Here is a 16928-nt window from a genome sequence, read left to right as displayed (position 1 = left end):
ATTTAACAGAACAAACAGCATTACATTTACTTAAACGTGTGCAGCAACAGCCATGGTCCAATTCAATTTGTCGTTTAGCAAAATCAGCTTCGATGAGCTGCGACTGCCAGATGACACACAATTGCAATGAAACACGCAATTATCGAGTTAAATTAGTAACAAGTTGTTTACGTTTGGTTTTGTTTATTCATTCATTTTGTAGATGATTTTACCTAGAGGGACATGAATTGCTAGCAAAGAGGTTTCTATGCAATGGTAATTTGATTGTTATTGTGTAGTCAAAGTTTGTTTTGCATTTTGCAGAAAACCACATAGATTCTTTTTCTAATTATTTCAGTGTTGTAGCAATAATATATTATGTGTAAACAACACTGACTTTCCTTCACAGAGAAAGAGAGGGAGAAAATTAGTGACGTTTAAAAACCAGATGTAAATTCTTTGTAATGTTTGTATTGAACCAAAAATCGTTGTTAAGTTATATTTGAAATAACAAGCAGGGATGAGTCGTATCAACAGAGGGTTTCACCGGCCGCATCAATAATGTAGCTTATCGAGATACAACGGTGGGGATTCCCAGCAGCTACTTCCGTTTAGAGCAGCTTGATAATATTCATAGGCCAGATAGAGTCAAAGTTTCAACTGGTGGCTACATTTATATCTCATCAACTGTATAACGTTAATTTCGGTCTGATAACAAAAACTGGGACAATATTAACATGTCTGTCTGCGTTTAGGGAAGGGGTTGGTCATGTGGCATCTCTTTGGGTGACACGGCATATAAATGCACATCTAAGCTATTGTAATCGAGCTAATATCTTAACAAGAGGCTTTATCTTCATTTACATGCCCGGGATTTCCTCCAGCGATTCACAAGCATGGACCGAGGGTTTTACATCCATTTTAAAGGTCTGACTTCAGTCAAATGAAGGCACTAATTTGGTAAATGCACCGAGTGATGACAACGTAGAGTTGGATTGTTGGGTTGTCGCTGAAGCAGAAAAGAAATGTAGGTGGTGTGGTAGATTTTAAACAATGTTTAAGTAGGAGAGACATAATATTAGTAGAGTAATATCTGTAAAGAGCAGTTATTGGCCACAAAAGCAGTATTATTACTGGGTACCAATATCGACCCAGATTTTCATGTTGGTGCATTCCTAGTCCAATGGCTGTAAGAAATGCTGGTCTAAAGGTTTATTCAGCTTGTTGGGTGTCTGACCACAATGGTGTAATGAGAGGTATTTCTAGATGTTCTGCACTTGAGTTACTTGTAAAGTATGAAACGTCCTAACCAGAGAAAAGCGTTCTTTTGCTAGCCTGTGTAAATGAAAACATTTCTCAGTGCTTGGGGAAAAAGTACAAGTATGTTTTGAGACGGTTTAGAAACTGCCTTGAGGAATGCCATTCAAAACTTTTTGCCAACAATTTCTCCCCTGCAAGATACTGGCTTGACAGCTCCAGATATTGGACCCATCCAAAACTCCAGGATCTAATCAAGTACCAATGACAGATGTGATAAAGGGATTTCACACACACACACACACACACACACACACACACACACACACACACACACACACACACACACACACACACACACACACACACACACACACACACACACATTTCAGTCCAAATAAATAAATAAATCACAAATCATGATTTGATTCAATTTTAACATCAGTAGCAGCCATCTGACCTTTGCAAGTTAAAGCAGATGTGTTTCTTACATAATGCACTTTTAAGAAATCAAGCTGTGACTAAACTCCACACCAGAGCAACACCACAGGCCTTAGGGTTTCCCCCAGTGGTTTATAAGCCTGGCGGCCCACCAGGCTTTGCTTTGCCACCTGCCAGGCTAAAAGTCATGTCCTGCCCCCCTCCCCGACCCTACCGTATACGCTGACACCAACGGCGCAACGAAACTACAGCCCTTCATCAGCTGATACTGGTGAGAAACAGCAGCGGAACGTGTGCAAGCCCCCCACCCCCGCTCTCACGGAGGAGCGCGCAACACCCGCAGCGCACCCCACAGTGGTCTCTATAGAGCTCCGGGAGTTGACGTCACTTCTCCCGGCATGCAACAGTTCAAATCGAAACGGCTCCATATTGGCAGGCAGAAGCCCACAGCTGGACTATTTGTTATTGTCAGAAAACTCAATCAAACAGGAAATATGGTAGATTCCTGTTGTGCCCCAGGATGCAGAACAGACGCGGACGACATAAGGAATGAGCCATCTACAAGGTTCCCCAAGTTCCGGAGCGCTGCAAACGTTGGATGATTGGAATAAAACGCGCTAGTGACCGGGCGAAAATGAAACTCTGGGATTCCGAGAGTAAAGGTTTTCGCTTATGCAGCGACCGCTTCATATCAGGTACTTAAACCAACGTTTCCTCAACTGTGTGTGGTATTTATTTTAAATGCTTTTATTACGATTCTTAGTGGGCTTCCTAAACTAATTTTGGCGTGGCTTTTTCTGTCTTATTACTCCTAGCAGCAAGTAAACATCACGTAAAACGTTGCCTCGTGAGTTCTGCGTGCTGCCGTTTACGTGTTTTATGATCACAGCAATTAACCGGCTAAGCTGTATTTAATTTTTAAGCAATGGTTGATCAATTGTCAGATCACACATAAAAAGCACTTTGGATTGCTATTATCTGTCTCACTGAGACAGCTCTCAGACAGATCCTGACGCTCCTGCCTGACATATTTATTTTATTCACGGAAAAAAAAAATAAACTAGTGATTTCTCTTGGCGTTCAGTTTATACATTCAAACAGCACAGCACTCTATTTAAACTACTTATGTGTAAATCTGTTATTTGTCCATCCATTTTCATCCGCGTATCCAGAGTCGGGTTACGGGGCAGTAGCGTCGAGAGGCCCAGACTTCACCTCTCCCCAGCCACTTAGGCCAGCTCCTCCGGGGAAATCCCAAGGGGTTCCCCGGACAGGTCCGGTAAGAAGTACACTCCGACAGCTTCTGGCGTTTTTAAAAAGTATCCCAGGGGCACGGTAAGGGTCGGAGATGTTTAGTCTATTTAATTTCTGACTATATAAAACGATTTCTTTGGTTTTAAAGTGTGAAGTAAACTCCGACGAAGTAAAATCCAAGCCAATCCCGTTCATGTTCATGTTTACGATCCGTGTTTGTTTATGCCTTGTAGGACTGCACGATATTAGGAAAAGCTGCAATATTCGATAACAGTGCTTAATATTGCGATATCGACATTACTCACGATAAATGAACAAATACTAAATGCAGTGTTGATCTCGTCTGGCGTGTGACGTCTGCTCTGGGTTCAAAGCAAACAAAAACTAATGCATGAATTCCTTTACAACATAACATTTTTATTGCAAAAATATGCAGCTACACCTGCTACTGTATTAGAAGCAAAACAACAAACTGCATGCATGCAGTTTCTCAGTGACTTTAAAACATCACCTCCACCATAAAACTTTTTCTGATGCTCCAAATACAGAAAAACATCCCTTACCCGTTTTTTTTTAAATAAATAAAAATATCAGAAAATAAGTTTAAATGTTAAATAATAGTTAACGTCACTTAAATGCAACAGCAAATTCTCTCATTGCTACTGAACATTTTCTCCACTTATGTGGTTATGATAAAAGGCTGTTGCTGCTATTGGGAGGTGAACTGTGCTGAGCCAAACTAGGAGAATATTAAGATTTTCTGAGGGAAAGAGAAAAACAATTGTCTACCTTTCAGAAGAGGAACTGGCAAAAAAAAAAACTACATGGAAAATATGTGAAAACGTTTGGTTTTAACCCCAAATTGAACAAGTTTACCTGGATCTTAAAAAGCAGCTCAGATGATGAAACTGCAACTATGATTCTGGTAACAAGCTAACAAATTGAACTAGCTCCTCTAAGATTACCGGCTAGCAGAGCTTCTGACTGACAGTTTATGTGCAGCAGCAAATCAACTATCCTGATTAACAAGATTATAAAAGCTCATGAATGAAAAATCACTTTGATGTGTGGGGGAACTTTTCCAGGCCCTCTTTAGCAGGGTGGGACTGGAGGAGAGTGCTGTAGCCTTTTAGATGGAAGCTAACCGGAGCCACCACCATTATCAGCTGCTTAACGACACAGAGCGGACTCGCGTTCACGTTTGAAAGCAGCGCTGAATCCAGAAACATCAGCACAAAGTGCGTTCTTTGCTCTGAGCCAGCATGACGAGCAAGGGAACGGCGCCGCAAACTCAGTTCGGGTGTTGCTTTCCATCCTAAGGGTATACGTAGGGGGCGGGCGTATTACGTGAACGGACCCATCTGATTGGCCGTATATCAGAAGGACTACATTTGATTGGTCAAATAATACTTCCGCGTAAAAAACAGAGCTGGTTTACAAAAAGTTGATGTATGACACGGATGGAAATGTTTGAACCAAACATTTATCGCCGTTTTTGACGTGCTTTGCGATGGGCCTATCGCACGTCCTGTTATCGCGATGACGATAATTTTTCGATATATTGTGCAGCCCTAATGCCTTGTAAATTGTACTCTAGGGGAAAAATGCTCCGGCGGGCCTGTTTCAGTACAGATAATTCCGCCAAAGGAGAAAGTAACTTCAGAAGACAGGATTTGGAATCTTATTTCCTGATATGGACATCTCGCCTTGGACTGGCTAACAGCACTGCGACTCTACCACTGATCACTACCACTTGCTCTGCAAGCCTGAAGGAGTTCTACTGTGTGATGGAGCTGCTAATACTAACAGTTAGCCTTCACTAGTTGAGACATTCTCTGGACGCTAAACCATCAAAAGCCTTCGTGAGTCAAGATGGGTGAGTCCATGAACATTCCATGACAGTGTGATGTAGATCTGTCAGGCTTTCCAGATCCTAGCAATTCACCATAGATTTTCTATCAGTAGCTAATGCAGGAGGTGTAGGACATAATGTTCACATTCAGCCTGCATGTTAAACTCAGAGTGATCATTTTCAAAAACAATAAGTAAAAAATGGTTTCTCAGTGAATAGGGCTGTAGCGAAGCCTCGATGACATTGACGGCTCGATTCTAAAAATTCGTCGACGTCAGATCCGGTAGTCGACGCACCACTCCCACTTGTTGTATCCCCAGGAGTTTGTAAATAGAGGAGGAATCTGCCTGTTTTTTCCTCTAGTTCGCCATCTTCTCCACCTTCACTAACATCTCCACCAAATACCGAAGACCTGGAACAATGTCCGTCCTCTACTAGATTCTTTTCCTGTTTTGCCCGCCTTTGTCTCCCGGCAACGGAAAACAACTTCCGGCGTCAGATGCGCTGCTCCGTCTCTATCGTAGATGTAGAAAATCACAGGGAGCGTTTCTCCCTTCATAAAGGAGCTTCTTTCAGACATTAGGAGAGCTGTTTTGGTGGTAGCAGTCTCTCCTCCGTGCTGGTCTGTTTGCTGGGTGTTTTTGGTTTATTTAAATTTGGTAACTTGAACTTATCGTTGGTAAAGCTACTGTTAGCATTTTCGCTAACAGCTCCTTGCGTTTGGATAAATTGTTACGTTTTGGTTGAGAGTAAATTTTTTTTGTGGTGTAGATCTCCCTTTTATTACATTTAGAGTGTTGTGGGTTTTTGGTTTAGTTTAAAATATCACCTTGAGTTTGGTTTAACCACCCAGTTTATAGTCTGGACCTTTGGAGATTCTCATTTTGGTCCAGAATCCTGTAATCTTTGCCCAGTGGGACATCCCTAGTTATTTGTACTTTTGTTTTAATTCCCCACAGGCAGAATTAGTTTATTATTTCCAACCTGTGGATGGAAATATTTATGTTTTTTGTGTTGTTGTAAATAAATCTGATAATCATTTTAACTTTTAAATCCCATGTTATGGTCCCTTCCTTTTTGCACACAAGCCAAACTCCCCAGGAAGGGTCGTAACACCACTCGCCTCACGCACATAAGTGACCAAAACAAAGCAGCATGGAGACACTGTCTCCAACCACCTCTCAGGCAGCAGCCTGCGCTCCCAAGTTCTACACGTCACCAGAACATAACCAACCGCAACACAATAAAAGCAGTGTTATACAGAATGGAAGGCCTGTATTTATTCTCTTACAGTAACAATTTATCAATTTTTTAGGAATTTATTAGAGATTTTTTGGTTTTTATTAACTGTGCAATAGAAAAATAAATTTTTAAACGATTATTTTATCAAATAGTCAACTATTCTAATGACTATTTAGACAATTAATCTAATGATTATTTTTCTACTCAACGTAATACATGTGACAGCCCTATTTAGTGGACAACTCTTGTTTCTGCGCATTAGGGCTGTCACAATAATCGCAAGAACAATATATCGCGATATTGAGAAACCCACTGTGCTGCATGACGTGCCACCGCAATTACCGCACTTGATTAAATCTCGCGACAGCGCATGCTGAGAGGTAAAGTCCGCGCTGATCGAGGAGATAGTAGGGCACTTTTTTTAATTTCTGTTAGATGTTGCAGCCAAATCTGCATTTCAAAGTTAAACCTCCTGAATGTTGTTTTTAAGTTCAGTCAGAGAATGCCGTTACTGCCCTTTGATCTGCATTCAATAAAGTGTTAAAAATGGCCATGTATTTTTTTCTAACATTTTTTAAATGTGTAAGTACAATGTTTCAAAGGAAATATTGCCATGAGTTTAGTAATTAACAAACAAATTTGCTAAGTACATAAATAAAAACGAGGTGCAATAATATTGCATATCGCAATATTGAGCTGCCCTGACTCACCGCAGGGGGAATTCCTCAATCGCGACAGCCCTACTGCGCATACCTGTAGTTATTGTCCATTTATCGTGATTGAGGTGAAATCCTCAATATATCGTGATATTGATTTTTTGCCATATTGCCCAGCCCTACGATAAACCTTATAATAGTGTAACACCCCAAACATAAATGTCTGTAAAATCCTGCTCTTTGTGAGTAAAATGTCTTATTTGTCAATACATCACTCAAAATATACGTATTGTTCAACATTTGCTAGAAAATAAGATTTGTTGTTCCTAATTTGACAATTTAAATTAAAAACAGGCCTCATGTATGTGACCAAACTATTTTTCAACAGAATTTTTTAAATATTTTTTCCAGATAAGTCGTGATGATTTGACATTACAACATTTACTTTTGTTAAGTAACACTCTTATGTATGCAGCATTTATCTTAACGTTGCATTCATTTTAAGGGCTGAAACATGCTAAATTAATTACCAATTTTGCACTCATTTATTTTCTATCCCACAGGTAACATGGGCACTGTTTGCAGATACAACCACACCTTCAGCTAAAACGCATTCTTTTTATTGTGACATAGATAAGTACAGCTTTGCATAAATGTAGCAAAAATATTTAGACCTGATGAAAATAACTAATGTTGCGGTATTGGCCATTAGTGCTGGTGGAGGCTAGTGCAATAAGCTGGTTGGCTGGGTTCTGGTTGGGGCTGATGGAGGGATGGATGGAAGGAGGATTGCAGTGAATGAAGGGACAGGGCATGAGAGTAAGCCGAACATCAGTAGTGGTCTGGAAGGAACAAGAGGCTGTTGCCTGGATACCAGAACGGACCCACCATCGTTTCTACACTCCACATAGCAATTAGTGGTTGAGTTTCTCAATTGGTCCCCACTCTTGACTGATATATGGCGGGGGACCCATGAATACCTAGTAGTGGGACGGGGAAACATACACCTAAAAACTAATTACTGCTGCTAATTACTGGATGCAATTGTTGAGCCCGCCACAGACCACTTCCTCCCTGTGGTAAATTCATCTTTGTCATTTCTCACCATGTGAGCGCTCTCATTTCTACAAGATGGGATTAACTACTGAGAAAAGAACAAAAACGCTCAAAAGAATGGAGGGTCTCATAAGATTTAAAACAGCAGAACCACAAGAAAACCACTATATTGGGCCATTCCCATCTGTACCGGGTTGGCCCGGGCCGGGTAGTGTAGGTTGTTTACATATCTGGGTGGCCTGGTATTTTTCCGGGCTAACCAAGGCTCATTCTCAGCCCTCTTCTCGAGGGGGTCTGCTTCAGGCCGACCAGGGCCAACACACCCACTGCTGACAGCAAATTCACACCTTCCATTAGACCAAGCCTCTGATTGGTGGGTAGAATCAGCCCACATGGGCTTAAGACAAGGATGTGTGGAATCAACTGGGCCAGGCTGGGGCCGACTGGGGCTACCCGGCCCGGGCCGACCCGGTACAGATGGGAATGGCCCATTAGACACTAAGAGCTAGCTGACTGCCTGATGGATAAAGTTTTAATCTACAAAAACCAAATAATGGATTTTCTTAACCCGTGTCCAAATCATGTGAGCCTGGGTTGAAATATTCGCCTTTGCAGCTGACAGGACTGTTCTTTCCCAGGGGAATGATACTACAACATGTGTCTTCGCCGAGTTTTAAAACCAAGACTTGTGTTTACAAGTTTACATTTATTGTAGTTTGTCTCTTCTATACAGGCTCAAAAATAAACATAAATACACACAGGTCTTCTAGTTAGTGTTGCAGAGGACTGTAGAGTGTCTTCACTTGACCAGGCCAAAGACCATGACTGACAACCGCAGTTTTGATTGATGGCACTGATCAGATCAACCTGGTCACCTGTCTCCTTCAGGTGAAAATTCCTGTCTGTCCACTGTGAGGCTTGTTGGATATCACTATAGATTGGAAGGACCAAGAAAGAAAAGCTCTACTGAAATCTGAAGCATCCCAAACGGGCATTCCAGACTGTCAATAAAAAGGTTTTATAGCCATGATGACAAGAAATACGAGAGCTTTCTATCAAGCATGGTGGTGGTAGGGTTATGGTTAGCTGTGCACAGTGTTACTGGTGCAGAAAATGGAAGGATAATAAAGAAGGAGAATAACATCCAAAGCCTGCCAATAAGAATGGTCAAACATCTCGCAGAAATAATGCAGAAGCAACTAGCTAGGAACATTCCACTAAGGACAGTTGCGGGAGTATATATATATTTTTTTGAGTTTGTAAATATGATTTTGAACCTGTATGAAAAAGACATTCCACAATAAATACAAACCTATTCTTTTTTTTAAAAAAAGATGGATGTTGTAAGTTCAAGGAAAGTTCAAACCAATCATTAAAAGCTACAAATCAGACCCATGAGGAGTAAATGTCTGGCCCCTACAGTAGCATGTATCTGTAGACAACTGAACCATCCTTTTGGTTTTAAATACGACAAAAAATTAAAATTTGACACATTTTACACTGTGGGTTTGAATAAATCCCAGTTTAATCTCTCAGCATTACAGATTCAAATACAAAGAGGAGTGAGGAACAACGGCGGGGACCAACAGATCAGTACAGGTAGCCAGGAGGAGGTGGGGAGGAGGAGGAGGCAGTTGGAGGAGGGTGAAGAGGGAGGGAGATTTATCAGTGGAAGGTGATAAATTTTGCAAACCTTCCAAACTTGTCCTTGCTGCATAGGAGAGGGGGGAAGCATTGGAACGGAGAGAAGAAAAGAAGAAATCAAAACAAAGAGCCCACCCAGACAAACTGCTAGCACGTACGCTAATGCGCGCACACACACACACACACACACACACACACACACACACACACACACACACACACACACACACACACACACACACACACACACTTGTCGGAAAACAGCTGATCTCAAACAGCTGTTTCCCACATATCTGAGTTAAGCTAGGGAAAACCTTTTTGGCAAATCAACACAACACATAAAAACAAGACATGCTGAGCCGACATTGTATCACATTATCACTTGTTTTAACGCACGCTGACACTAAGTAACACAATGTGATTAAACCCCACCCACACACACACAGACAGTGAAAATATCACATCCATTTTGAAGGTGTGGAAATCCTTAAATAATACGACTGACGCGCGGTTAGTCAGCAGCTTCTGTCTCACACTCTAAAGGAGGACTAGGAAGTTGGACACCTGCAGTTCTCACCGTCTGCAGTACGGATTCACATTTCTGCAGCATGGCTGTTGCTTAGTAACTGACTTGACTCTGGAGGCAAGTAGCACATGTGATGCTCTAACACACACACATGAATTTATCATGCCACCACTACACAGGCATGAAGCCACACTATTTACTAGACATATCTGTGCCTGACAGAAAAGCTACCTGGTTCTAAAACAGGTTCTTGATGTAGACCCAGAACAGGAACCTTTAGGAGTACAGGCTACATCTGGACTGGTCTGATGCACCTCTGAGGAGGAAAACTTCACTGCTACTCTTGAATATTTAATCCAAAGAACTGGTAACGTTTAGCTGTCATCTAAAGAGAAAAGGTTTTTAATGGCTGCCCTTGAGCCCGTGTCCCACTGGGATGTGGCTGTTGGTAATAATTGGGAACAGAATTAGCAAGTATTCAAATGGGGTACTCAATATTCTTTACCAAGTCACAGCAATTTTTAACAAATGTTTGCAGAACAATTTTTCCATTTTGTTTTCCAATTTCTGTCTGCAACTCTTTTCAATTTAGGCTGTGTACACACATAGCCAGGGTTTTGTTAAAAACGTAAAACCCGCCCATCTTGGGGAAAAAAAAAACACCACACCACCTCTTTTTCATTAAAAAATCCACTGCTTTGTGAAGCACACTCATAGGCATGTCAGGCCTGTAGGTGGCAGTAGTTCCCCAAATCATCATTTTTTTTAAAACAAAAAAAAAAATCATTGGGACATGGGATAGGGAGCCTAAGTCACGCCCATCTCCTTCCGGACGGCTAAAAACCACATATTTCAAATTCTGCTTGTTTTGTGCCATGGATTTCACATATGATGTCCGTAAATTTTAAAGACACATTTTGATACCAAGAACGCGCTTATTTTTGAACGGGGGAAACACTATTTTAGGTTGTGTGTGAAAATAAGTCCAGGACTACAAATGCGCTTCACGAAAGTGACGTCATCAAACCAGACACGGAGAAAACTGAGGGAAAAGTTTATTAATGTAATATTTTCTCACCAAAAGGCTTTTTCTTGAAATCTCAAACCTTTGTATAACAAGATTTTCTGTTTATAAAAAGCCAAAATCATCAAAAGATAAAATTTTTAGGGGACTAAAGTTAAAGATTTACACCGACAAGTGGCAGAGATGTGCCGCTTAGTTGAGCTTTTACAACATAGAATCCCATAAAATAATGAATACCAGACCTATTAAAGATACATTCTGTAAAATTCAGAAATTGTTTAACACCTGCAGACAAAGACAAATTAAACTAAACCTTCTACCTAATTGATCAATCAAGTGAAGAAAATGTAGATACTGCTACCGAAAGCTTAATAAAACAGAAAAGTTGATATGAGAACCTAGATGTCTAAGCAGGAAACAAGCGTAGAAAAAAAGTTGGTTCTCAAGCGTTGATTCTTGGAGATAAAACTGTATGAAGGAAATCCTTCAGGGCATAACTTTAAAAAAAGGGGCCATATTTTTAACAGCTGGCGACATTTTAAAACCCCTCCACAGGACGCAAGTGGATTTTTTCTCCGGGAGGTCAGGAAGTGTTTGTCTTTCAGAATATATTTCAAAATAAAAGCATGCTGGCAGAGAAGAATGTGACAACATTTTTGTATTATTTTGTTGTTTTGGCAGATGTAGTGTCAAAAGTATTTGAATATGTACTTTTGGAAAAACTTCAACCATATGTCAGAACTACAGACTCATAGTTTGGTTTTGAAGGACATTGTACCGATCCGTGTACCGTATTTTCCAGACTATAAGTCACACTGTTTTTCATTGTCTGGCTGGCCCTACGACTTCTATACCAAATTCTGTATACCTCGCTGCTACTGGCCGGCTCCTACCCAGGAAGGAGCTCCCCTGTCCCGCTGGGAGGCTTTCAAACACCGCCATCCTCTGCTGGAGACCGTGGCACGCTGCTGCGCATACCGCTGATGCAACAGCTGGTTGTTCATTCTGTTATTGTTACCGGTACTTGTCTTGCAATGTAAAATGCTTGGTCTCAGATTTTGTAAGAAAAATAATAACATTTCCCCCCAAAATGCGACTTATAGTCCAGTGTGACTTATATATATATTTTTTCCTTTATTATACATTTTATGGCTGGTGCATCTTATACTCTGGAGCGACTTTTACTCCGGAAAATACGGTATTTATGCACTGAAGGAAGTTGTGTCAGTATAGAAAACACAATTCCTCTGTGTTTGTGTTTTATTGATGCAACAAAGCTTTTGACCAAGTTCAACATGGGAAACCTTTGAGTAAATTAAAGAGCGAGGGGCTTCCTCGTATTTGATACAGATTTTAAAACACGCCGATACGAACACCAAACTGCGGGTGAAATGGGCCAGCTGTGTATCACCTCTTTTTCCATGTCAAATTATGTTCTCCAGGGTGGAGTCTTGCCACCTATTCTTTTTAACTTATACATGGATGAACTGTCAGTTAAACAGAGTGTGCAGGACCAGATGTACGGCGAGAGAATCTCATCAAACATCTCATGCTGGTGATCTGGTGGTCTTTTCTCCCTACAGTGCTGGTTTACAACAGTTGCTTAGTATGGGATGGAGTATGACATTAAATTCACCAACAGGAAGAATGTTGTGATGATTGCTAGAACCAAAGAGGATCTGTGGCTAAATTTTCCCTCCTTTTATTTGGCTGCTCAGGTTTTAAATTTGGTACATAAAGTGAAACACTGAAGCCACATAATCAGAGATGATTTATGTGATGATGATTATTTACTGCGCCAATGCTGCAAAGTGTACGCTCAAGCAAATATGCAGGTGAGAAAGTTCTACAAGTGTACAGTTGATGTTAAGATGGAACTTTTTAGCACTTATTGTTCTCCTCTCTGCACAGCCCTTTTATGGCATAATTTTAAGAGGGAAAAATGAGAAACCTGAAAGTGGCATTAATGATGCTTTTACTATTCTTTTAAAACTGCTAAGCTTCACTAGCACCAGTCATTTGTTTGCTATTCACTGTGTCTCTGGATTTGGACCTGTAAGGAGACATTTTATGTACAAATGTATGTGTAGGCTGAACGTTTCTGCTGATGTGATAGATAAGGTTTTAGTTTCACTAAAACTTGATATACATCCTTTTATTGGAAGTACTGGATAACATTTTTATATGTATTTTAATTTTTCACTGCCTGTAACATTTATGTATTTGATTTTATCTTTAATGTATTTTTTATGATATTTTTACTTAATTTATCTTTTATGTACTTCATTTTATTTTATTTATAGAGGGCCAATGTCGCTGATAAATAAAGTTCATAGTATTCTCTGGGAGGTAAGGAAGTAGTTGTCTTTTAGAAAATATTTCAAAATAAAAGCATGTTGGCAGAGCAGAATGTGACAACATTTTTAAAATAATTTTGTTGTTGATTTTGGGGACTTTTTGGAGCCTAAATAAAAATCGAATCAAAATCCCTGAATACTTACATTACCTTACACTGTCGTGTTTCTATCCAGTCATGCACAGAGGCAGCCCAGCAAGATACCATACTGGCTTTACTGGGATCAGCCAAATATAAGGAGCTGATTTGGCAAAACTGTTAAAACTCAATTTGAAAGATATATCATTTATACTCGTGTAAAACCTAACATATTTGTGTTTTTTTGATTTTTTTCTGAGCTCAAAGCCCTGAAGTTCTAGTTCTTGAATTGGTTTCTTGTTAATACAGAAATTCAGTGTACTCATGATGAGCTGTTAAGGTTGGTTTATGCTTGACGCGTCCGCGAGGTCCGCACAGCGAAATTGCGTCATTTTAACAATCACGCCCCTCCACCGCGCCTCCGCACGGCCCAAAATTTCCGCACCGCGCACCTAGGAAATTTTCTAACCACGTGGACGGTCGGACGCGGAAAAACATGGCGGACTGGCAAGAACTAGTAAGGCAGAGGTTCGTAAATACAGACATTTGTATGATTCAGCTCTCAGAGATCACCATGATCAACATGTTAATAATTCTTGGAGAGAAATAGATCGCACTGTCGGAAAAGACAAGGACGCTGTTAAAAATGCTGGAATGCCATGTTGTCAACAGTAATTTTTACTTCTACAGGGAATGCAGAATTATTAGGCAAATGAGTATTTTGTCCACATCATCCTCTTCATGCATGCTGTCTTACTCCAAGCTGCATAGGCTCGAAAGCCTACTACCAATTAAGCATATTAGGTGATGTGCATCTCTGTAATGAGAAGGGGTGTGGTCTAATGACATCAACACCCTATATCAGGTGTGCATAATTATTAGGCAACTTCCTTTCCTTTGGCAAAATGGGTCAAAAGAAGGACTTGACAGGCTCAGAAAAGTCAAAAATAGTGAGATATCTTGCAGAGGGATGCAGCAGTCTTAAAGTTGCAGAGCTTCTGAAGCGTGATCATCGAACAATCAAGCGTTTAATTCAAAATAGTCAACAGGGTCGCAAGAAGCGTGTGGACAAACCAAGGCGCAAAATAACTGCCCATGAACTGAGAAAAGTCAAGCGTACAGCTGCCAAGATGCCACTTGCCACCATTTTGGCCCTATTTCAGAGCTGCAACATCACTGGAGTGCCCAAAAGCACAAGGTGTGCAATACTCAAGAGACATGGCGAAGGTAAGAAAGGCTGAAAGACGACCACCACTGAACAAGACACACAAGCAGAAACGTCAAGACTGGGCCAAGACATATCTCAAGACTGATTTTTCTAAGGTTTTATGGACTGATGAAATGAGAGTGAGTCTTGATGGGCAAGATGGATGGGCCCATGGCTGGATTGGTAAAGGGCAGAGAGCTCCAGTCCGACTCAGACGCCAGCAAGGTGGAGGTGGAGTACTGGTTTGGGCTGGTATCATCAAAGATGAGCTTGTGGGGCCTTTTCGGGTTGAGGATGGAGTCGAGCTCAACTCCCAGTCCTACTGCTAGTTTCTGGAAGACACCTTCTTCAAGCAGTGGTACAGGAAGAAGTCTGCATCCTTCAAGAAAAACATGATTTTCATGCAGGACAATGCTCCATCACACGCGTCCAAGTACTCCACAGCGTGGCTGGCTAGAAAGGGTATAAAAGAAGAAAAACTAATGACATGGCCTCCTTGTTCACCTGATCTGAACCCCATTGAGAACCTGTGGTCCATCATCAAATGTGAGATTTACAAGGAGGGAAAACGGTACACCTCTCTGAACAGTGTCTGGGAGGCTGTGGTTGCTGCTGCACACAATGTTGATCGTGAACAGATCAAAACACTGACAGAATCCATGGATGGCAGGCTTTTGAGTGTCCTTGCAAACAAAGGTGGCTATATTGGTCGCAGATATTTTTTTTTTTGTTTTTTAATGTCAGAAATGTATATTTGGGAATGTGGAGATGTTATATTGGTTTCACTGGTAAAAATAAATAATTGAAATGGGTACATATTTGTTTTTTGTTTAGTTGCCTAATAATTATGCACAGTAATAGTCACCTGCACACACAGATATCCCCCTAAAATAGCTAAAACTAAAAACTACTTCCAAAAACATACAGCTTTGATATGAGTTTTTTGGGTTAATTGAGAACATGGTTGTTGTTCAATAATAAAATTATTCCTTAAAAATACAACTTGCCTAATAATTCTGCACTCCCTGTACTATGGTGTAGTGTTGAATGCATGCCGTAGAGCTCCATGCTGCACCATTCAGTTTGGGAGAATATTGGCTCACCGCAGAGACAAGCCGCATGAACCATAAACGCTACAAGTTGTGAAGCGCGTTCCATCCGCAAGCCGCATCACCAAGCAGAAAGTGAATGCGTCAAGAATAAACCAAGCTTTAGTATACAGGCCATTCACCATAAAGAAGGAAAAAGGAAATCTAAATATAGGATGTCAAAGTAAAGTTAACATTAGGGCTGTAGGTTTTTATCCTTCTAAAGCAACCTGTGATTTCAGTAGAGCATAGTCCAACGCAAACCTAAACTAAATTTGACTCATTTAGTGAAAAAAATATATATTTCATTTTGCCTCATATGTATGTGTGTATGTATATATATATATATATATATATATATATATTAGGGGTGCAACGATACACAAAATGGACGGTTCAGTTCGATTCGATACATTGGTGTCACGGTTCAATATTTTTTCGATACAAAAAAAATAGTATTCATGCCTTTTTTAATTTGTCATTTATTGAAATTTATTACAAATATTTGTTTCAACTCAAAAGTACAATTTTGTAAATAAAATGATGCTACAATAGCAAACTTATGTAACTAAGAAAATAATCTGTGGAAAACCAAAGTAGCTTTTTTTCTAAATAATAGCTATACTATAGCCATCCTCTGGGCTATATTCTCAGCAGCAATTAAACAAATAAGGTCCCTATAAAATGAATATATATATATATACCGTAAATCCTCTAATACAGGCCCGGACCTGTATTTGACTCAAGCTCATCAAGCTCCAGGCCTTTATTGGAAGGAGGACCAGAATTAGAGGCAGGCCTCTATTTCTATTTGAGCAAAATGAACTAATGGTTCGCTGGAGTTTTTGACAATTAAAATTGCGCCCACATTTTCAAAGTTAAACACATTTCTTTTAACAACGGTAGTTTCTGCTTCAGCCCTCTCCCCCCTCCCCCTGCGCAGCGGCCGCAAACTCACTGACGCGCCTGCAGCCTCTCGGAGTTCCTGCTGCTCTAAACATTAAAATAATTATTTCATTTTCTGTTCCTCACTTCTGATTACCTTCAATGGTGTCTGTTTGTTGCAACCACCAGGTACAAAAACTAACTTGTTTTTATTTGACTATTTTTCTGCCCTGCCTGTTTATTACAGTGATCCCTCGTTTATCGCGGTAGATGCGTTCCAGACCTGGCCGCGATAGGTGAAAATCCGCGAAGTAGGGACACCATATTTACAGTATTTATTTAACAGGAGAGGGAGCGCAGCTGATCCTCATCAGCCTGATCAG

General features: G+C 40.5%; 1 protein-coding gene across 4 annotated transcripts in view; it reads right to left on the bottom strand.

Moving 5' to 3' along the window:
• Positions 1-16928, bottom strand: part of nckap1 (NCK-associated protein 1) — a 59432-nt gene that overhangs the window by 22915 nt on the left and 19589 nt on the right. For 2 of the 4 annotated variants that reach the window (XM_054750418.2, XM_054750419.2), the window contains exon 2: positions 9431-9448. The exons of the other annotated variants lie outside the window; for them this stretch is intronic. In XM_054750418.2, the coding sequence (XP_054606393.1) occupies positions 9431-9448 (18 nt within the window). The remainder of the gene's footprint in view (positions 1-9430; positions 9449-16928) is intronic. 4 annotated transcript variants of the gene reach the window in all.

This window comes from Nothobranchius furzeri, chromosome 12 (genome assembly GCF_043380555.1).
Source record: "Nothobranchius furzeri strain GRZ-AD chromosome 12, NfurGRZ-RIMD1, whole genome shotgun sequence".
In the NCBI taxonomy this organism is placed as follows: domain Eukaryota; kingdom Metazoa; phylum Chordata; class Actinopteri; order Cyprinodontiformes; family Nothobranchiidae; genus Nothobranchius; species Nothobranchius furzeri.
Note: the sequence above shows the minus strand (reverse complement) of the source record. Positions and strands in the feature narration are given on the sequence as shown.